Source organism: Lepisma saccharinum, chromosome 16, assembly GCF_977018435.1.
Source record: "Lepisma saccharinum chromosome 16, izLepSacc3.1, whole genome shotgun sequence".
Lineage (NCBI taxonomy): Eukaryota > Metazoa > Arthropoda > Insecta > Zygentoma > Lepismatidae > Lepisma > Lepisma saccharinum.
In genome coordinates, this window is record NC_139244.1 from 60,904,593 (window position 1) to 60,929,007 (window position 24,415).

Below are 24,415 nucleotides of genomic sequence, written 5' to 3' on the forward strand. Positions count from 1 at the left end.
AAAATTAAACATTTCAGAGACAGAATGTTCATAAATTTCTTGGCACTTCCTTGATTTAGTGTCTAATCGTGAAAAAGCGTTTAATTTGTGTCCTCAATCCGAAATCCGCAGAAAAAATAACTCATGATGCAGGAAGAAATTAGGATGTGCAATTGCTCATTAATGTCACCATGTCCTGGTGAAGGGTCAACAGAAGAAGAAGAAGAAAAAAAGAAGAAGAGGAGATTGAAACTGCGAAACAGCTGATTGATTTCGAGTGACTGAAGTAGAAAGATGCATTAATTTGATGATTAACTATTTATTGCTAAAGTAGAATGGCAGGCATAATTTTCAGTCTACGAAAACCTGCAGTTTTGAACTGTTCTATAATTCTAGGTTCAAAGAACAATGGGACATGTGGCAGAGGTGTACCTTGGTGCGGCAAGAGATTATCAGTGGGTCTGGTAATTAATAACTTTCAAGCTTCGCAGTATTGGTACTGTACATCATCATATAGATCCAAATATTACACGAAGGTAGGTAACGTATCCCAGTTTGTTACTGTGACAGTAGTTTTCTTGCCTTTGGCCAGAATCTATATTTAGTTTATATGTTCTTACAATTCTTTGGATTTCCTAGAGATTTGTACGCTGTTGAAAAGCGATTTTTGATATTTCTGAGTATCATTGAGCATTAAAAAGTTGTTCTCAACAGTTGTCACAGCAAGAAAATACATTGTTGCAGGAGAATTGGAGTCGAAAGTTATATATATTTTTAGCAGGTGAACTATGAATACCTAATCTCAACCAATAAATGTATTTTCTGCGGTACTTCTTTACTATACATTTCTAACGCATATTTTCAGTTTCAAATGGTTCGTACTTACCATTTGTGTATTGCGGAACCTATTTCAAGGTGCCATTATGCTTTTTACACGAAAATAACTTCGATTTTTTACATTACGAGTAATTCTTTTGGGTCCTTTCTTCCGTTGCGGAACATAGAATATTTTGCGCACATCTGTGGATCATCACGTGTCGTGCTTGTGTTTTGTCGATTTGGAGTGGGCATGCAGTGTTGCAACCATCTTAACCGAAAAATACCTACTTTCGTGTTCATTATGTCATCACAAACCATTCACGATAGCCCCAAAAACCATTTGACGGATAGCGCCAAAAACCATTCACGATAGCCCCAAAAACCATTCACGTTAGCCCCACGAACCATTTCCAGCAAAGTTAGGTTAGGTTAGGTAAGCATAGTTAAAAAAATAAAATAAAATTCTGGTAAAAAAAGGCACGTTTGGAAACACTTCTTCCTCTCGCGAGACAGCTAGACTTTCGACACTTGCGCCATCTGCAGTTTCATAATGGAAACAACGGCATAATGTTGTCGCTTCGCACAAAAGGCTACTTTATGACATCAAAAGTGCTTATTTATTGTTGTGCAGCATTCCATAGTGACAAAATACCTCCACGAAGTTTGATAAATGCAACAGAAACTCATTTCCGTAAGTAGTTTCTCCTGTAAATTTGAAGAAAAGTGTCTCCGATATAACAGACATTTACCATAATAAGTTCCTGTAGCATTGTCTAACATCTGGAAGGTGTTTTGTATTATGTGGGAATGTTTCATAGCGGAAATTCAACCACTGACGCATAGCCCCACAAACAATTTCCGGTAAGGTTAGGTTAGGTAGGGTCACGTATAGGTTACAATAGTTAAAAATTGGTTTCGTGCGTAGCCCTACACACCATTCTCGCATAGCCACACGAACCATTGAGACATAGCCCCACAAACCATTTGTGGAAACGTACGTTCTTCAGTTACAAAAACACTTTTTTTAAAAAAATAATTGCAATTACTTTCATCAAAAAAACGTGAATGCACCTTCAAGAATGTTCCGCGATGCAGATGGGTAAGTACGAATGTCAAAAATTCACAAAACGAAAAAGTTATAGGTGTCTGGGGACTATCAGATTTTTACCAGTTGAATTTTTTACATAAAGAGTAATTATTAAACCATTGACGTTAGCCCAAAAATTCACGATAGCCCCACGAACCATCACGGGGACAAGGTATGCCTACTAGGTTAGGTTAGGCCTGTTAGGTTAGGTTCCATTAGCACTCCTTTCATTCAATTTAGCATATACGGACAACATCGGTTTTTCTCGATGACGTGCAGAAAGCAAATGGCGGCAGCAGCAATAGCACGTCGGAAATAGATTTTCGTAGAAAACCACATGCATTCGCATTAAAATGGATCAAAACTACATTCCCGAGCATCAACAACGCTACAGAAAATGATTTGCATAAGTACTTTCTCCTGTAAATTTGAAGAAATCCGTCTCCGGTATAGTAAAGTGTTACTGCCCTAAAAACCATTCACCTTAGGTTAGGCAATCATAGTTAAAAATACTCTACACGTCATGTTCTAGTGAAAACACGGCGAGTTTGAAAAACTGACTATGGGGTTTACATCATCTAACACACGGAACATTGTGCTCTTGTGCAGAAAGCAAGTGGCGGCAGCAGAAACAGCGTGTCGGACAGAGATTTTCGCATAAAACAACATGTATTCACATTAAAATGGATTAAAACTATATTCACAAACTTCCACAATGCTACAGAAAATGATTTCCGTAAGTACTTTCTCCTGTAAATTTGAAGAAATCCGTCACCCCCATACTGAACTGTTACTGAAATTTGTTTCACTGCTGCATGTTGACTGTGTGATATATATAAAAAAATCATTCTCCCTCTTTTTTTACTAGTCCTTGTATATTATAAGGAGGCTGGGGATTTGCCCTAATTTGCCTTTTTGTTTCTTTGCCAGAAAATGTAGGGTTTTGTGTTTAAATATTGTTTCAGGCTATATCTGAGATGAGTACATGAAGTTTATAGTGGTTATGCTTCCCTATTTTAGACATAAGTGACTATTTTGAATGCCTTCTTGACTGTTTAAAATGGAAAAAAATGACAGTCAGTTCAATATCTATATATTCTGGCTAGATTTCGAGTTTCTTTTGTTTCAAGCATGTCCGTCAAATTGATCACTCTGTGCTATTGCATGGTGCATCTGTTCATAACAGCCTATCAGAGTGCACTGTAGTTTTAAACACCTACAAACTCCGTCATTCTATCTTCTTTTATGAAATAAGCAAGTAAAAGGACTTGGAACATTTTATTTTGCTGATATCACAATATTAAGGAATTTTAATAGTTGATTGTCCTCGTCACTTCTGCTCCTTCGGTATCTCATTTTGATGCAGTTCCCATCGACCTGCGACCCCTAGGCTATAGCCTAGTGGCAAATCCCCTCACCCCGACTGTAGTTTGGAGAAAATTCAGCTGCAACAACTAATGAGATTGCATCACATCACCTGGTGGAGGCACATGGTTGTTTGGATCCCACTTTTAACTGTAGGTCCATTCCCAATTAGCCTTACTGTGGACTTAAAAACACCAAATCAACCAACCAGCATCACATCAATTTACATGCTACTTGTGTTCTTAAACTCCAACCAACTCACCCCAGGTCTTACCGAGTGGTTTACAGAGATGTCACGGGAAACGCCATGTTGATCTCACTAGCCAAGGTGTAGTTTACAAACATGGTGCATTGTCTACTTCACTCTTGAGCTGATGCATGTTAAAAATGAAAAGCAGTAGAATTACTTTTGGAAGTAGTATTATGTGTATAAATGGCACTAAATCTCGCCTCTATAGTAATATAAATTTTTGACAACTTTTAGAAATTGGCACAAAGAAATAATCAAAACAGTCGATAAATAACTTGATGCCTATATATCAAAAATAATTATTTTTAGTATAAATACTAACAAAGGCATGAAATAATTATTGCCGGCCTGTGGTTGCTGCTGCGTTGTGTTTAGTTTAGTATCATACATTAACACTAACTAATAACGTTGAATTAAGGTAAATGAAGTAGCTTTAAAAATATTTCTGTGACTCCACCATTGCAGTTCAGATCGAAACTACTTTTCCATTCTTTTATACTTTTTTTCTCTTTTGATACCAGGTTTTGTATATTTTCTCCATACATCTACGAAAAGAATTATAAAATAATATTAACCACACCTTTTCCTTCGACTTACAAAATCATCAAATAAATGATTGTCGGCCTGTGGTTGCTGCTAGTCTTCATCTGCAATCAGCCAACTCAGCCTAATTGAGAATCGCTTTCAAATATCACAAGACAAGTAAGCCAGATACGTCACTATGACGTCACAGAAACTGAAGTGGGCGAAGCTAGCCGTACTTGGATTGAGTTCTAGAACAGCTGTAGCTGGCTTTGGCTGATTTGGTTAAGTTTCTGAATGCAAGGACTAATGGAAAGAGCAAAGCTCTAACCCCTTGTTCATTAGAGAGGTTGCGTGTGACAGGTGCTGTGCTTCTTTTGCCTGAATTGAGAGTTTTTAGCCCTATTGACCTTTATCCTGGTTATAAGCTCTTTCTGCCTTTACTTTCTAATAACATTGTGACTATGCACAGCATAAATAATAGAAGACACTCAAAATTATCATATTAAAGATGTAATATAGTATTACAAAATATTTTGATAACACTCAGTTAGAAATTAAGTTCTGAGAATTCTTTAAATGTATAATAATGAAACACATTGTTTTCTGAAGTGCAGCAACTTTTATTTCTAAAATAAAATATAATAATATGCAAATTATTGGGTGTACTCGAATCCAACATGTCCATGTATGTAGGCACCACTGTGGGAAATCTCAGATTAAAATCCCATGACTGAGTTTTTGATTAATTTTCCTTGGATGATATCTTAAACTAAGGCAGTTACAGTTAATATAATGGTACAAATAAGTAACTAATGTTGACCAGATCAAGATTGAAAAGCAGGCTCATGCAATAGTATACCACCATGTATGGATATTTTCATATGCAGACTATAGGGAAGATATTTCTTTTACAGAGCTATAGAGACAATGCTAAAGGAAGGAAGCAAGATTCTTACTTCAGTCACACAGACTTGCTCCATAAATTGTACACACCACAAGTGTACAATGTGCGAGATTGTTTCCATCCGCAGTCTTCAGGCCTCTCCAGAGAATCCCTGGGACTTCCTGATGGGAAGGAGGTCACTAGTCAAGACATGATTAAAGGGATGCTTAGATACGTGTGGCCTAAAGTGAGTATTTGGTCTGTATTCCAGGTAGATTTTAGTGTCTTTAGCTACAGTGTGTTTTGGAAGTGCTACTTTTAAAAATCACAAGGTTTTCATATCCAAAGTGTTCTGATGTATTATAGGATCTCATGTAAAAAAGATAAAAAAGGTAAAGTGTTCCCCTGTGCATAGCACCACGCCGTGAAGGCGTATAGGGGGTGTGGGGGTAACGCCCCACACTTTCTTGATCGGGTCGTGAGTGGGGGTGATGTGATCAGCATCATGCCCCTGACCACCTTTACCCCCCAGGGTTTCCCCCAGGTACCCATGTTATTCGACGCTGGGTAGGCGTAGGATCTCATGTTCAACTAGTTACTTTACAGTGGATCAGAGACCATTGTTGGGATGTATTTGTCTTATTTAAGTAGCTTTGCTGCATCTTTAAGCTAACCACAATGATGAGCATGGACAATGATTAGGTAACATTGTAACAGAACACACATGCCCAGGCTGTTATACTTTCCCAAAACATTCAGTGGCAAGACTGTGCTCTGCCACTGAAGTGACTGAGACCCCTGTTGCAGTGCTATTGCCTCTTCACCTGTAAGACACACAACATTTTTCTGGTGTCACTGCTTTCATAGATATAGATTCTGATGCACCTTTTCCTTAATACAGGATGATCAAAACGCAACCTTGTGGGGATATGTAGTTGATTAGTACTTTTACTATATTGTTGCTAGTTAGGTGGTGGGTCATTCCATGCCAAACCATCCAATGGTGGTTGCATGATCATTTTAGAAAAATTTCATTTTTAGTACATACATTTGTACATGTTTCTAGATATCTTTAGTTCTCCTGGGGCAGCCATTTTTCCAACATGGCGCATGGCTTTTTTTGCTCATGTAGCAGTATACAGAAACCTTAATATCTGAAAAACCATTAAAGTTAGAGACCTGAAACAAAATTCATTTTGTAGCTAATGAAGTATACTTCCTATGATATTCAGGTACGTTTTGCTTGAAATTGCATCGTAAGTACGAAAATTATGGAAAATGGGGTAACAATAGTTAAAAAATTGCATTTTTAAGCCCAATTTTTTTAATGAAGGAGTTTAGTCTAAGGCTTGATCTTTTTTTAATGTGTAGACCTACCTGCAGGGTGTCTGTAAATAAATTATCAGTGCTTAGGAATGCACCCCTTTTTTACAGCATGGGCTCAAACATGGCTGTTCATTGAATTTTGACAGTTTTCGGGGTTAAATATCTCAGATGGGTCCCCTTTAAAAATTCTGAAATTTGGCACATAGGAAGCCCTTCATGAATCTAATTCACAGTAAAAATCTCAACTTTTAGATTCAACTCGTTTTGGTCAATATGAGGTAATGTATGTCACCTAATTTCTGACGTTGCAAAGTAAGGTTAAACTACATTCCATACTTAGAATAATGAAGTTTTTTCTTTTTAAAATTTGGGTTAAATAAAGGCTAAGGAAATATAGTAACATAAGGTTTTAATACTTGAGTTACCAGAAATTGAAATTACAAGGTTTGACAATTGAAAATCTGCGAAATTTCATTGCAAAAGGTTTGATTTATTAGGTACAAACATGTACAAACGTATGTACTAAAAATGATTTTTTTCTAAAATGGTCATGCAACACTGCAATTACGCAAAGAAGGAGCACGACAAGCAACCAAAAGCCACACACTTTCACACCGTGCGAAATTAACATGCTCTTGGTTCAAGACCTGTTCCTCACTCCATTCGCAGCTCTGTCCAGGGCACCTGTAGTAGCAAAAAAATGAATAACTCAAGCTCGGAGCTTTCAGATGGCAAACAATGCTCATAAAAAAATTCATTGACTTTTAACGGTTTAGTCTGCAACGTAATCTTGATACAGTGTTGCACATTCGAAACCTCCAAACGATTCCGAGCGACAGCGAAAATGCTTTCGAGGATAAACTTAAGTGGGACGTTACTGGTCGAAAATGTTGGCATCTCCGCTAGCGCCGCCCACCACACTTCTCCCGATCTCTCGGCCTCGCAGGGAAATGGACCCACGGTTTATGTTACATTTTAAAAAAGAATTATATTCAAAATACATTTATCATGCATTTTATGTCTTTAAAAAAAATAACATTACACACGGCTGGGTCTTCAACATTTTAGTTACAACAGTGATTTTATGACATATGGTAGGACCATTGTTTGTGAGGGAAGTGTGCTGGGTGCCGAAAGTTCAGGGGAGGGGGGCACCGTAATGGCTGCCTGCCCCCTCCGAGAGAAAGTCTTTAATCCGCCACTGCCCTGCTTTTCAACACATTTGGTCCATCTATCCACAAGCTTGTGGATGCCCTCCACAAAAAAACTTTTTGGCATGGCGTGTAACTATCTTTACACCGCCTCGATCACCTCTTTGTCATCTGCAAACTTCTGACCCCACAAATGTTTTTTCAAAGGTCTAAACAAGTGAAAATCCGATGGTGCCAAGTCGGGACTGTATGATGGATGTTTCAACACCTCAAATTTCAGATCAAGTATTGTATCCATAGTATGCACAGCCGTATGGGGGCGGACGTTGTCATGAAGCAGCAATACTCCTTTTGAGAGAAGTCCCCGACGTTTTGATCGTATGGCAGGCTACAACTTGCTTACCAACATGTCACTGTATCGAACACTATTCACAGTGTGACCCTTCTCCTGGAAGTGCACCAATATAGGGCCATTGACATCCCAAAAGATCGTTAGCAGCACTTTCCACTGGATTCCTGTCCCTTGAATTTTTTTTTGACGGGAGATGTTGGGTGCTTCCACTCCATTGATTGTCTCTTACTCTCTGGTTCATAATGGTGCACCCAGGACTCGTCTCCTGTCATAATTCGTTGAAGAAAAGCATCTCCTTCACGAGCATAATGGTCCAAGTGCTCCTGAGAGATTGTCGTCCACGCACGCTTATGAAAACTCGACAGATGCTTTGGTACCCATCGGTTACACACTTTCCTATAGCCAAGGTCATAATGGATGATATTGAATGCAGATCCATGACTCATGTTGAATTCCACGGCAATTTCATTAACAGTGACTCGCCTGTTGGCACGGATTCACTGGTCGATCTGCTGTTTCACTGTCTCAGTTCCCACGCAAACTGTTCTCCCACTCCGCTGTTCATCACTCACATTTTGTTTTCCGTTTTTTTTAATCTTTCCACCCATTCATACACTCTCCCCTTACTTAAACACTTGTCTTCATACTGAACCTTCATTCTGCTGTAGATTTCAGAAGGTTTCTTGAATTTTAATGATAAAAAAAGTGTTAGCCTGTGAGTCGTCGCCCCCCCCCCACCCTTTCTCCCAGTATGTAAGTTTCTTGTATGACACAGGTAAGCTTGTATGGTAGGGTTAAATTAAAACTAAACGTGTAGTCCTGATGAGCACATCTGACCATGAAATGGACTTAAAACAACCTTTTACATGTTTATGTCATAAAATATGAAGCAAATGTTCATTTCAAAATACTCAATGTTTCGTAACAATTAAAAATCTTTACTTTTCACAACACATATGCAGAAGTATACGTATTACATGAATGTGTGTATATATCCTGTTTAACGGAGCTTTGACATGGAAGCGACACGTGGCTCTTGGAAACTAACCCTTAGAAGTAAATGCAACATTTTGAACCGAAGCAACATAAGCTGCAAGTGTCACTTGTCTTGTGCCATTTGCTCAGGGAACTTTCAGACCGAAGCAACAAGTGACATGTGTCACTTGGAAGCAGACCCTCAGTAATCTATTCAATCTTTTGAAGCAAAGTGCGACAACGAGCTAAACGTGTCACTTGCATGTTGATCGGACTACACTGTTTTCTCAATGGCGTGCATTGTGCTGCTTCGGTCTGTTGTTCTTACATGCGCAGTGAATGTCTTGCTTTATACTGAAAGAGGCTGTGTCGCTTGTCATCTGTGACTTCAGTCTGAAAGCTCCTTCAATGACACGCATCATGTCACCTCGGTCTTGTGTTTGCATGCATGGTGGATGCTTGCTTACAGACTGAACGTTCCCATGTCACTTGACACTTCAATGTGACACCTCCCACTGTTGTGTGTTGCTTCAGTCTGAATGTTCTCTATACTTAACAAGATTGTTAGCTACTTCATCAGACATTAAGATTTAATTTAGCCTGTAAATCACAGAGAACAAATTGTACTGTTGTTGGAAAAAGGCCGGCTTTTTGGTAGAAGGTTCCTTCTATAATCATGAATGGGCCTCTGGAGTGGAATCAAGTAATGCTGTTCCCTAAGAAGGGGTATGAGGTTCAATCCTCAGTGGAGTCAGTTCTTCAGATTTCATATCAAGCTGTAGGTCCAGTCCAGATTTCTTAAATATATATATATATTTTTTTTGCCATTTGTGGCTAGTGTTATTTGCTTCAGTTTTAGTGCCAGTGTTTTTCAACTGCCAGGCTGCTAAAGGTACATTGCACCCAGGAGTTGACGACTAATTTAAATCTAATTTTATATTTTACAGCAAGTCTATACATAATTGAACTATGATTATGCCATAGTTGATACATTATTTAGGAGTGCATATTAATTTCCATATAAACTTTAAAGATCAGAAATGAATTTATGAGTGAAATTTCTTGGATCAGGGCATCAACTTGTACGAAATACATTTACTGGTCTGTGGTCTCGCATAGGTTGAGAACCACTGCAACAAGAAGCCAACCAGTTGCTCTGTGACCAGGTTTAGCGGGCATTTTACCAAATTATACATGATGTACTGGAAAGCCAGAATACAAATATATTTTGCTGAACACAAAATTTAATGTAAAGAGATTTGATACTAGATTTTTAAAAGGTAGAGCAGTAGTTTCTTTTTTGCTTCATGTACGTGTTCGTATAACAAATAAATTCAAACTTTGAAAATCGTATCATACTAATCATACTATTAGGTTATATTAAAAACAGATACAAAACTACTTTAGTTATGTGAATATGTTTATATTTAGTAAGCCTACCACAATATGAAGATAACACTCGGAAAGAGCCGCCAATTCCAAAAAGCCAGCTTTTTTTATGACACTGTTTATGTCTAGCTACAAATTTCATACTGTAAATTGTATTTTATATTTAGAAATAGGTGTCTATTATACAGTAGGGAGATAAACGAAAACCACGAAACAGGAAAAATACTGCCAACTCCTGTATTTTCATTGATTTGAGACACTTTTGTGAAAAAAAGCCACGGAAAAAAAGCTTTGTTGCACCCCCCCCCAAAAAAAAGCTGTTATTTTTCCGACCACTTCCAACTGTAGTAAATATTGTACAATGAATCGAGTTTTTTCCTGACCACTTCCAACTCTAGTAAATATTGTACAATAAATCATTTCCCCATAATGCTGCATCTCTTTTTGATCACCCTGTGCATATGTGACTGATATTATGAATTGCTTTTCATTTAATCTGATCAAGAACTTCAAATTCATAACTGGATTTTTTTTACTGGCACATGAAATTATAAAATCCTGTAATTTTTTTTTGTTGGGTAGCATCATCACTTTTGTACCACTTTTGACTAATAACAACAATGGGAATGAACAGTGATTAGATGACTTTAATGAAGGGACACTCGTAAAATCATCCATGTTCAGGCTGGGATTCCAACCAGGAAACTTCACTGGCGAGGTTGAAAGTTAACCACTTATGGCTCGGCTGGATCTTTAGCTGATGCCCAGGCAGCTGTTTTCAAATTTTCCTCAATTTTCGAAAAACTACTATGGGATTCAAAATTCTAAAAAATCACATGTTCTTAGAATTTCTTCTAGAGTATTCATGTGAATCTTCGTGTGGTTTGGTTTCACTGTTGCCGAGATATTCTTTATAGTTCTGTTTTTATGCAAATCTATTAAACTATTGAGAATGTCTGTATGGGTTTTCAGGATCGAATCTAGGCTGTGCCAGCCTAAGGCAACTCACCTCTACGAGAGATACTTTTTATATGTAAGGGGACTGACCCCTGTGAAATAAGAACACAAATGACAGTCAGTATTTATCCTTTCTATTGACTGGACAGGGCGGGGACAAGATAGCAATAGAAAGGATGTTTGTTTACCTGTAGATTCCTGTAGAGATGATCATCCTCTGCTGATTTGGTAAATAAGGCATGGTCCTGAAATGAGACGTCTTTAGGGAGCGCAACTCCCCGCTTCTAACTCTAGTGTAGCACCGATATTCAATCTATAATTTGGAGACAACCACAGTTTGCTCTATAACTTTTGGACTACAACTGGGGGAGATCTGTTATCGCGATCTATTTAAAGGGGATTCAAATTTCAGATCGTTAAAGCCGTTGAACCAGTTCCATCCTGTCGTTAACTGTACTTTTTGCATAAAGCTGACTTTACTTTATTTCATAAGATTTCCTCTCGATTCCCATGTCAGCAAAGTTTAAAGATCCACTGAAGGTCGCTGGTGTGATATGTTTGTAACAAGTTACTTCCAGCGCTTCAGCCGGACCCCTTGGCGAAGTGATCAGACTATCGAGCTATGATGCCAGGGGTCCCAGGTTCGAATCACACCTTTGGCATGACACGACATGATAACTTATGTGAATGTTTTATGAGAAATTTTAAGCATACATAATTTTTCAGATTTTGGAATATCACAACAGTTTTCAGAAAGGAGAGGAAATTTAAGAAACAGCTCCCTGGCCATCTGCCAAAGGTCCAGCTAAGCCTTAAATTTCTTGGCTACTGAGCTGGGAGTTAAGGGTGTTGACACTGTATTATGTCACATGCAACGATAGCACCTTCTTCCATGCAGAAAACAGAATAGAATTCAGCAAGGTAAATGGAAGAAAGAAACAAAAAAAAAGCTTAGATGGAACTTTCAAAATAATCTTAATGTGTTTCTTGAATTTTTATCTTGAATTTTTCTAAATTATTTTGGTGGAAAAAGACATCCATTGTTTTATTAAACTGGTATACTTCGGAAATTTAATTGATTTCTTGTGCCATTTAATTTGCAAAGTCTTGATCGCTGCAGTGTTTTCAAAAGGACAGACTACCTTTTTTCTTTAATGTGCATGGTTTCAAACCTGCTTTCAAATCTTGCATACAACTCTGATTTGTACACACATTGTGATGAAGTTAGTGGTGGGTTTTCTCCAGGCAAATTGTACAAAAATAGCAGAAAAATTTGGTACATAGCTTACTGTAAGCACGTCATTAAACTTTTAAAAAGTCCGTGTAGATCCAAAGTATGCTACTACTTCCATATAGAAAAATGGCCGCCACTACCAACGCATTAAAGAAAATGTTGAACAATGTCTAGATTTATGTAAAATTTGGCACGTAGCTTCCTAAAAACTTACTGTTTAATATATTAACTTCCTGTCAAATTAGGCAGTGCTGAAAAATATTCATTGTGACATAAAATTTGTCAGACAGCTTTGTGAGACTTGTTATTTAGGACGTTAACGTCAATATATATCCATCTCAAGCTGTCATCACCATATTGTAATAATGCCATTCCTGTGTCACAGCATTTGCACAGTGCCTTTCACAGTCGAGTTGTCCATGGAGTGATGGCTAGCATGCCGGGCAGTGAGAGTGCGTCTACTGCCAAACTGGATGCAATATCCAGTGAACTAGAACCGCTAGCTGTGCAATGAAATAAGCTCACACAATTACATTGATAGGCACAACTAAAATGAGCATGTCCTTGTTAAAAGTGGTGTTGAAAATGTAGTCCTCCTGTTTCCACACATTTACAACATTTTTTAAGGAACTTTTCACTGACACGTATCACTTCCTCTTCTGAAATTGCTTCAATTTCTCTACTGATGTTTTCTTTAAATTCTTATGCATGGCTTCAGGTTTCAAAGCTTGCTAGCTCACCACACAGACATCGTGGAAATGTCTTTCTTGTGCAAGGTGCTGGAGGGATTTTTGAGGAATATGTTTGAAGTGTACTCCAACGTCATCTAGTTTCTCCTCAGCAAGCACACCATTTCACCCTTCACTTCTTATCAAGAACAGACCCTGTTTCCCTAAATTTCGAAAACTAACACTGTCTCTGTGTGGAACAGGAACATCTGGTAATTCCGCTGCAAAATTCCTTCTAATTTCTCTACAAGAATTTGTTGTTTTAAATTGTGCATATAGCGTAACATTATTAGATTGCAGAAGAGCATCAGTAATATGCAACTAAAACAAAACAATCTAAAACACTTGTTAACACCTTAACACTTCACAAATACCTGCAAACTGGACACCAGCTATCTTAATACTGAAGCACTGACACGTCCAGTGCCAAGGTCAGCATGCAGCTGTGGGTCTAAATGCAGGTAGATGCAATTCCACTGCCTGTTGCGCTAGCCGTCACTCCACAGATAACTCGACAATGAAAGGCACTGTATTTTACTTCAGTAGTACTGGAGAAACATACTTCTGTATAAAGTAAGAAAAAATTATTCTCAACTGAAGTAATACATATCATGTAACTTTTCTTATTGCATTTCAGTAATCCCATTTTCACACCTTGTCCCTGGTCCCTGGATAAATTGATATTTAATTCATAGCACTCTTTTTAACCTATGGTATGTGGGAAAAATAATTCAAGCTGTTGGAGATGTTTTAAATTGATTTACATGGAAGTTAATATATTCAATTACAAATCTGTCAATTTTTATCTCATTTGCAACATTTTGAAGTACACTGCTTGCATTGGTAGCACATGCTGGATTAATGGGCACTTTCAGTATGTTCAAGGCCATGCTTCCAGGAAACTGCAATTTGTATGTCTTCAGAAATTTTCCTGCTATTATGTACTACTTTTGCCTTATTTCTATGTACTATTGAGCATAAATCTCTAAATTCAAGTGTTGGGATCAGGGAATGGATTTATATGTAAATACATATTTATGTATGAAGCTGAAATCAGTTATATTTTTCTGTTATCTTTGCACATCATGGCATGTAGACTCGAAAAATTAAGTTTTTATGTTCCATATTTGTACATATATATTGTGTTTTGACTCATATTTCAGAACATTTCTCAAAATATACTCTATATTCGTGGAATAACTGCTAGTTCCTGTGTGACTGAAAGAGTTGGGTGAATTTCTTGCGAATAACTGGCGCTGTCTGAAGCGATGTTAAAGAAATGAAAGTTTATGACCTTTTTTATTTACCCTCTAATTGCTTTAATTACAAGTTTTCTGTTATCCGAACAATAATGTTTTTTTTTTATTTTTTAGATTTTTTATTACACCTCCCAACTGTTTGCTTTTTTTTTAATCGTAAAACACTTGAAATTCCTGTTGATTTACAATACTTGTCAACAATAAAGATTGAGGGCTCAAACATCGGCTCCTAGTTGTTACAAATGTTATTTTGGCAATGGAAGAGAGTCCCAAGTCGAGCAGCCCATTGCTAACCCCACCCTCGCTTCTAGTTGCATGCCTGACAGCAGTGCCATATACGGGATTTCCTTCTGGTTTCTCCTCAAGTCAGGCACGGTAATAGTTACAATGCCGAGAGAAGCACAATTAATTGTTTTAAAACTTTATTAAAGAGGTAAATTTTTACAATTTTAAGTCCATATTTAATTTCATATTTTGGTAAAAATAACTAAATATGTATTTACATATTTAGCATATTTTTACTACATACATATAAATCTGTTCCATTTGGAACCTTTTTCAATAGTCTTGTGGTTATAGGAATCCAAGTTTAATTCCCACCGAGAACAGTACTTTGTATTTCGCTTAAAACCCACTCAAGTTCCGTTCAGTGTCTGCATATAATTTGGGCTGCACAAGAATTGTATTCAGTTGTTACGAATATAAATGTTGAAATGTTCGTATTTTGTATTCAACAAATTGTTTGTATGTGATATTTACCTATTTATACCCTACAGGATGATCCAGCAACCAAACAAAGAGTTCTTTTGTCACTGGGACTTTTAATCGGAGCAAAAGTAATGAACGTAATGGTGCCATTCATTTTTAAATACTCTGTAGACCATTTAAACACTCAGGGAGGAGAAGTGTTGAATTTTGCAGACCCTTCAAGTTCTGTACTCACATTTGCTACAACTCTTCTGATTGGATGTGAGTAATCACAACAACATACTATGGAGTTCATCCTCCTCAAAGCAAGTATTAAGAATGAAAATTTGAAATGTTTAAACCTTTTCTTTTGTCTTGATTAGTAGTACTTTGCTAGTAATTTCACATAAAGTTCCATTTTTCTTTATACAGCATACTTATAATTTGATTTTGGAAAATAAGTAGAGATGACCCTAATATTTCACTGGCATTGAAAGTTCTACAAATAATTTAAGTATAAAGATAATATGTATTCTTTGCTTCACCACAATTCTAAATAAGATGAAATAGTTAAAAATATTTTTCTTGTAACAAGTATTCTCTTACCTGATTTTTAAAATTATACAAGTTGACGACGGTGAACTGACTTTCATCTCAGACTATTTTTATTTTTCTTATTTGTATTTATTAGTGTAATTTTTTAACTGTATCTGTCAACAACTGAAAACAGAACTGTGATATTTTGTTGTTATGCATTATGGTTTTTACTTTATTTGCTTGTAAAGGAACTTTTAAAGACTAAATAGAGTAGAGGCATTCCACCATTATGTTTGTGACATTAAACACACAAAATGTAATGGTGTAGACATTTGATTTGATTAAAATATTCATGATGAACTTCATATTATTATGAAGTACTTTCTGGTGTCTGCTAACAAATGAAAGAAAACAACTTGAGTTTGATGACAGACTGAGTGCATGAAGAGCATCAACAAAAATTTGTTACGTGTGTGATGCTTTTAGTTTAGCTTCATTTGTGTGGGAAGCATTTAGGCTACATATGTTAAAAAATTTTGTTGGTGAAATGTTCAAATTACTTGCATTCACAAACATTTAAACCTTAATGCAAGGGATAATTTTCAGATTCATTCATTTTGTTATTCACATGAAGTAATACCATTTTTTGTGTAATGTCCCAGTAGCATTTCACAGAAGTAACATATGTTATTAGGTATTTAGTGAAATGTGAATTATTTTGTACTACGCACACGAATGTGAGTATTTTAAATAATTTTTACACAAAATGTTGGCTCGTGGCATCAGCTGTGAATTAATTGCCCTTGTGAACACTTAATAACTTCGGTGGAAATCTTAAAACTTAAAACCTTCTGCAAGCAAAACACATGTGTCCTAACAGTCTTGCCAATTTATGACAATAAAATAATCCATGCAGCCTACAATGTGCAAAAAACATTCTATTTGTCAATGAGCACAGTATAGCAATGTTTTACTTGAGGATGCCCTGTCACTTAATAACAATTAAATATACATCTTGGCTGCTCAGTGGCCAAGCTCAAGGAGTGGCCGGCCGACTTCCGGACTTGCCACCAAAGTTCCCGGGTTCAAATATCGGCATGTGTATTATTTGTGAAGCGTGCCTTTCAATTTCATCTAATCATCGCTCATCCTCATCGTCATGATTAGCCAAAAGTGGAAGAAAGGAATGTTAAATGTAAAAAATAAAGTACAAAACGTATATCTTATCCCCTACCGGGTGTGAAAGTTCAGTTCCAAAGGATTATTTTTTTGTCGTCTTGTGCTAAAAACAACCCTTGAGATAAGTGACGTTTTAAAACTGGGGTTTATTAATTAAATTAAATTGGGGTTTGAAAGTGTTATAATTTATTATTACTATTATAGATAATGGAAGTAACCTGATAGATTTAATTTGATTAACCAAGTTCTTGAATCATATTCATCGTCTCAATAACTAATGACATAATGTGCATGTCACAGTGTTGTGGATCTATACTTCAATGTCACACATTCCAGAGTTTTATTCAATGTCTCTAAAAGTTATGCCATCCCAAAACACACTGTATGCGCTTTTCACCTCGTTCAAAAATTCTGGGTTATGCAGCAAAATGCAGAGGGAGAGTAAAACAGCAACTCAATGAAGCATTGTTGCTGGGGGGGGGGGGGGGAGTGGCGGAAAGACATGGTAGGAGCCAGTCACATTTTATTGCACACTACTTTAGTCTCTCTTCTCCCCAAGAGAATGGCATCTGCTATGGGACAAGACAACACTAGGTCCTCGCATCCTGTAGCACTGCTAACCACGTATCCTCTGGGAGAGTAGAGACTGTACCGGGATAAAGCAAGTAGTAAATCACAATGACCAATACTCTCTTAACATGTGATTTATTAACATGACATGGAAGATAAGGGATTGTACGCAGATGGCACAGTGTCACTCACTCACCTTGCCTAACGTGAAGACACTGCCGTGAGCACTGCATAGTCCTGGATTGCTACGACCACTAGTCCGATAGCTAAAGTGTGAACTAACAAAAGAGAGGCCCCACGTAATTGCTCCCGTGCTTATATACCAGGGAGGTACATGGCCTCCCTGTTGAGCTGGTCGTTCGAGGGAGAGATTACGTGGACATTAGGCAAGGTTCATGCATTGTTTGCATCTTATTGTCTACACTACATATAAAATAAAATACATATTTACAGGTGATTTTTTAAAATTTTCACGTTTTTCTTCTCTTGTGCAGAAGTGTTCATTTTAAATCAACCTCCACCCCCCTCCCATGACTTGACCTCATCCTTACCCTCACAGCCTGCCCTCACCTTCCCTCACCGTCACAAGTCATCTGGAGTGTGAGGTCTGCACTCATGAGGGTCGAAATTCAGATGATGAACACCTCTGCTATGGATTCTAGGCCAGCCCCTCTGTGTCCCTTCAACCCACAACATCCTCGCTGACAACGTGAAATCAAACTATCATGTGCTGACACATGCCACACCACTTCAGTTTTCGCACTGATTTAGTGTGAAGGTATTGAGGTTGGCAACAACCTAATAGAGGATTATTGGAAGTAAGCAGAAATCTGTTATTGAGGATATTGCAGACTTTAGTGAGGTAGTGCACCATCTTGTTGGAAATGGATGCGGCTTTCAAACCAAAAAACAGTGAGCTTGCTCTTGACCTGTGAAAGCAGCCATTTTTAATGGAACTGCCGCTGGTGCTTGCAGTGGTGGAATTCGGTACTATTCCACTACACTAGTCAAACACTGTGTATTTCCTAACAAAATGACACAACAACCAGTCCTGTAACGTTTCCAAATACATTTTTATACACTTACAAATTTGTAAAGTTCTTTTTGGACCACCCTGTATTTAATCAAGCTATTATCTCTAGACTATATATATTTATTGAAACAAATTTATGTTATCTTGCTTAATTACCAACTTTTTTCCCCCAGATGGCGTTGCTCGTGCAGGAGCAGCAGGTTTTAATGAATTACGAAATGCAGTGTTTGCAAAGGTTGCTCACCATTCTATACGCAAGATAGCAAAGAATGTGTTCCTTCATATTCACAATCTGGACCTCAACTTTCACCTGAACAGGCAAACTGGTGCTCTGTCAAAGGTATGTTATTCATAGTTAACAATCTAGAATTGAAAATGACTTACTTTCTACCACACTGTTGTATAGGTGTGGTTTCTGTTTTTTTTAGCTGCTTCACACCTCACACCTTCAACATACACACCCATACATTTTAAAACCTTGTCCCTAGGTTCAAAAAACATGCAGTATCTGAAGTTCTGTGGATATAATTATTGGCAATAGACAGGTATTTCTTCAAATCATAATGTAACTCGCATTTTCCTTTTGATGTGCAGGTTTATTCATATTATATTATTTACACAAGTTAAAACTTGGCTGTTATTCACAAAACCTCCATCTCTGTGTGCCCTGTCCCCCCATCCCGAGGAGAGTGTGTAGACTCGTGTAGCCACCAGCTTCACGAGTAAAGAGAAATAACCCTTCAGTAACAAAAATGGTGGCCGAAGGTATGTGTGCGTGTGTACCCGGTTTCCCACATGAAATGAACAATTGAAGTAATGTAAAGACAGCAAGTGTGTGTATTACAAGAAAGAAACAAAGAAAGTTAGAGTCCTCACTAGATTCATAGAATCAAAATTCTCCCATCCGTCCATAGAGAAAGACACCTCTTTACCTTGCTGTACTATGCCAAACATCTGAGAGCCAACTGCTCCATTCCCTTCCAATTTATAGGTCCCGCTAATGACCTAAACTGCTAATGACAGGAAACTTCCGCTGGTCGGCTGTCCAGCAACACACCCGCCTACCCCAACGGCCAAGAATTCAAACGTACAGCAATACATAGATATTCACGAAAGTTGCATACACATTAATATAAATGTCACTAACATCACCAAAACACATGAAACTAAAAACCGGCCGGCCTAATTAAATTAATTAATAAGCATATAACACAAAAAGGATCCAGTAATTATCTCATCATTACACTGTATCACCTGAGTGAAATGGCTTATTAACCATATCAGGGTGGAGTGTGGTTTCTTTGATGAACTTGGTTTTACATAGTACTTCATATCTCTTTCTGGACAAGGAAATAAATAAGAATGGTATGGGTTGTTTAGTAGTGCAATAGTGGCATGGTGTGTTAGTAAGTTATTATTTTATTCTTTATGTTGCTCTTTATTTATTATTTTTGCAGTAGTTGTTTCAGTAGGGTGACCCAGCATCCTCTTTTACCTCAGGATATGTTCTTAATTTTAGTCTTGTCTGGTGGCTCAGTCGGTAACGCATCTGACTACCATGCTCCAAGGTCCTGTGTTCGATCCCCGACCGGTTCAAATCTGGGAACTTTTCTAACGGAAGCAGCCCTGGTGCCCACCTAGCATTGAATGACATGGGTACCTGGGGGAAACCCTGGGGGGTAAAGGCGGTCAGGGGCGGGATGCTGATCACATCACCCCCACTCAGGACCGGATCAAGAAAGTGTGGGGCGTTACCCCCACACCCCCTATATGCCTTCATGGCATGGTGCTAAGCACAGGGGAGCACTTTACCTTTTTTGAAATTGAAAAATGTAACTAACTAACTCTCTAGCTGCAGCAACACATGCTTCCACCTGTCCCTATCTTGGGAAAGATCAATTCAATCTTTTCCATCCTTACCAATTTCTCAACATTATCCCTCCATCTTCATCTTGGCCTTCTTACGTACAGGTCTCTTACCATCAGGTTTCCCAACAAGAATCCTGTAAACTCTTCTTTCCTCTCCCATTCGTGCCACATAGCCTGCCCACCTAAGTCTGCTTGATTTAATTATTCTAATAATATCCGGACATGAATACAAATTATGTAGTTCTATATTATGTAACTTCTACTCACCTGTTCCCTCATATCTTTTAGGTTGAAATATTTTTGTAAGGATTTTATTCTCAAATACTCTTAATTTATGTTCCTCTTTTAATGTAAGGGACCAAGTATCACATGCATATAATACTACAGGCAAAATTATTGTTTTGTATATTTTAACTTTTAGTTTCTTATATATTATACAAGAAGATAAAAGTTTATGAAGAGAAAAGTAACATGCATTTCCTGAATTAAGTGTGCTTTTTATTTCCTGTAATATCATTTTCATTTGTTAGTATTACCCTAAGTACAGTTGAATTTGGAAACTGATTGAAATGAGTTGTTATCAATAATAAATTTTGATTATTACCTAACACTTGGTTTTGGCCTGTAAGCACCACATAATTTGCACAATAAAATAGGTCTTTCAATTGGATAAATAGGAAATCATCTGAAATTCGAGGAAGTGTGCTTGAAAACATATGTGTGCAGGATCCTAAAATGTCAAATTTTCATAATTTTTTTTGCTTAAGGCGATCTCACAACCTTACACTTGTTGCAAAAGCATTAGCAACTTATGCATTACCTTGTATATCTCCAAAATAGTTATTTGTAATGTTAAGAGTCCAAAACTGATGTAGGTGCGAGACATATTAAATGAAAAAAGTTGATCAATGAAATGTGATATTAACATTGTAATTTCAATCCAAAGTGTCAACAGATATGTTCCTGTTTTGTTATCCAAATTTTGGACAGACCTCAGTCAGATAAAAGTTCATCGTTCACAAGTTGAAGCTCTCCTCTTCACGCTTCATCATGTCTTATAAAACTGTCCAGCCGTGAAGATGGATCACGTTCTATATGAAAATTTGGATAAAAGAAGGTACTTTTGGTGATTTTTGTCTGGTTAAAACATAAATATTTCTGAAATTTTTCAAATTGAATTTTTTCAGAGTGGATGCAGCATGCTGCAAATATTATATTGAAAATATTTTCAGGATGGAGGTGCATTTTATAGCAGCTACAAAGACTTAATCAACATGTCTATTCTATTATGTTTGTGCTATTATTAGTTATTAGTAAAGGCATCTGGAGCATGTTACTGATCACATTACCTCCAAGGTGGCTCAGATCGAGAATGTGTGGGGCCCTACCCCCATAACCCCTAAATCTGCCTTCATGACATGCTGCTAAAGGGTGATTCAGAATTCCTATTACACACTTCTAGGGGTTGTAGAGGGGACTTAGTAGATGAAGTTTTGAGAAGGAACCCATGTCCGGAAACGTACCATTTAGGTACTACACAGATGACAAGATCACATAATTTCATGTCTCACGCTTCATGGTAGGCAACTCACATTGACAGAGGGTGACGTCTTCAGTCACCTGATGTCATGTGTGCTGCTTCCAATGTCCTCTGTTTACAATCCGGTGTGCTTTGACGTTCACGCCAGTTGCTACTCAGTTGTTGCGGAAGACAGTACAGTATGGTTGCATACACATTTGCCAAGAACACCGATATGTTGTTAATTTACGGCGAAGCTGGACGTAATGGTAGAGCTGTGCAACGCCTGTATGCAGAGCAGGAGATTTGAAATTGTGTGATCTTGTCATCTGTGTAGTACCAAAACTGTATGTTTCCGCACATGGGTTCCTTATCAAAACTTGATCTACTAAGTCCCCTCCACAACCCCTAGAAGTGTGTAATAGGAATTCTGAATCACCCTGTATATGCACGGGGAACTTTACCTTACATTTTCCTATTTTTTTGGACACAACTGGCTTTCTGTTGTTTGATATATACTTTTCACATGTGCAACTTAACAGTTTGACTGAACGTTATGTTTGATCTTGTCTTGTTGCAGACAATAGACAGAGGGAGCCGTGGAATAAACTTTGTGCTGACTGCCATGGTTTTCAACATAGTGCCTACAATCTTTGAGTTGGCTCTTGTCAGTACAGTACTTGTGAGTATTGTGATGCTATTTTGTTGTAGATTTAGAATATTTTGTGTACTATTTGTTCTTATCTAATTAACTCTCTAGTCTTCTTGAACCTGAAGGTTAATGGGTGCAGAAACACAAGCCTTCCATCTGTCCCTATCCTGGGCAACATCAGTCCAATCTTTTCCATCCTTACCGATTTCCTTTAGGTCCATCTCAACGTAATCCCTCCATCTTCGTCTTGGCCTTCATACAGGTCTCTTACCATCAGGTTTCCCAACAAGAATCCTGTAAACTCTTCTTTCCCCTCCCATTCATACCATATTGCCTGCCCACCTAAGTCTTCTTGATTTAATTATTCTAATAATATCTTTTGTTCTTACCAAATCTCAGTGTATGATTGCATCCAGACCTCTCTTGTTTTTAAAATGGAATGGGACATTCATTGTTATTGTATTGGTAACACATGTCAACACAGCTTTCTGTACAGACAAACAGAATGATAATTATTACCTAGATTGTTACGCTTGATTACGAATATGTAATCAGATTTTGTCCATCATGTCTGGTTTCTGAGTACTTTAATGTTCTCATATTTTATTAATAGCTATTCATATAGATTGAATACAGTCAACGCTTCTTAGGTTTACATGCATTATACCTACTGCCTCCTCACTTGTCTTATCTAATTTATTTATTAATGGAAGTTGTTGAATCAGGCTACAAAAGTTTCACTGTTTAGAAACAGAAATAATGTTTTGTTGACATATTTCACAGTCACAGATTCTGGTGTTTGTGCTTGCAGTGACTTAAATGGGCTGATGTCAAAATTAGGTATCACACTTAATACTGAAGAGTGGCGTTTATTTATTGATGCTTCTAAAATGAGTTTTAAAGGCTGTTTTGTTACACAATGGCAATAAATTTCCCTCTATACCTGTAGCACATTCTGTAGCAATGAAGGAAACTTATGAGATGTGCCATATTCTGTAAGCCATTATATGTGAACTGTAGTTGTCATATTTGTGTGGACCTTGAAGTAATTAGTCTTCTACTTGGTATGCAGAGTGGATTTACTAAACGTTCTTGTTTCCTGTGTCTGTGAGACAGCGGTGATACTCAACAACAATACAAAGTGACAGAATAGCCGGGAAGAAATGAATTCACTACAGGGCAATATAATGTAAAATTTAAGCCTTTAGTTGATCTTCAAAATGTATTTCTTTCTCCTTTGAACATTAAATTGGAACTTATGGAGAACTTTGTGAAAGGTATGGACAAATCGGGTGAGGGTTTCAAATATCTATGAACAATTTTTCCTGGTTTGATTGATACTAAGGTAAAACAGGGTGGCGACAGACCTGGAAAACCGGGAAAAGTCGGAGAATTTCAGAGGTCAAAAAAGGTCGGGAAATGTCAAGAAATTTTGTCTTGATTGACAAATGTTACTTTGAACTGTAGATGCGATGCAATGAACCTGCCAGGCAGGACTGGCACATTTGATGAGCCTCTAAATATCACATGTAAAAATATATTGAATTATCATTTTTTCTTGTCTGTATGGAAGCAATTAAAAGGGGATGGAGCTGTCAACCAGACAAGGTGGGTGTGGGGGGAGGTGCACCCCAATAAGGCCCCATCCAACAGAGTAGTATGGCATAAAATCTTAAATGCTGGAAAGGTATTTACGAGGAAAATTCTTGGGCTAAGGGCATTGACTTAAAGAAAAAGAAGAAGAAAAAAAGAAAACGGGGCAAGGTTTCACGAAGGTTGAGATCCATTTCTCTAGTGTTTAGGTATTCCCTTTATTCAGGCTGGAAAGTATAGCATATAAAGTTTGAGGTCAGCGCATATTATTTCTTCGTTTCTCATGCACAATATGCCTCTCCCGAGTTTCAATAACTTGCACAAATTTTAGAAAGCAATTTACATGTAACAATGTCTCTTGTTATGTTTTTTTCGGGTCACTAATAAACTGATTAATGCAATTATATCAGTACCATCATGCGAATTGAGCAAAGAAACAAGTGTAGCTTGCCGCGTTTTGTGTGCACCATGTCTCTTCCGTGTGAAATTCTCGTGTC

At 37.5% G+C, this 24,415-nt stretch overlaps 1 protein-coding gene across 1 annotated transcript in view; it reads left to right on the forward strand.

Moving 5' to 3' along the window:
- The first annotated feature begins 224 nt into the window (after positions 1-224).
- The window catches only part of LOC146000502 (iron-sulfur clusters transporter ABCB7, mitochondrial-like), a 65,142-nt gene continuing 40,951 nt past the window's right edge, over positions 225-24,415 (forward strand). Inside the window, exons 1-5 of the mRNA XM_083138233.1 lie at positions 225-515; positions 4,940-5,155; positions 15,056-15,248; positions 18,459-18,625; positions 22,254-22,355. Of these exons, the coding sequence (XP_082994359.1) occupies positions 315-515; positions 4,940-5,155; positions 15,056-15,248; positions 18,459-18,625; positions 22,254-22,355 (879 nt within the window). The 5' untranslated portion in view covers positions 225-314. The remainder of the gene's footprint in view (positions 516-4,939; positions 5,156-15,055; positions 15,249-18,458; positions 18,626-22,253; positions 22,356-24,415) is intronic.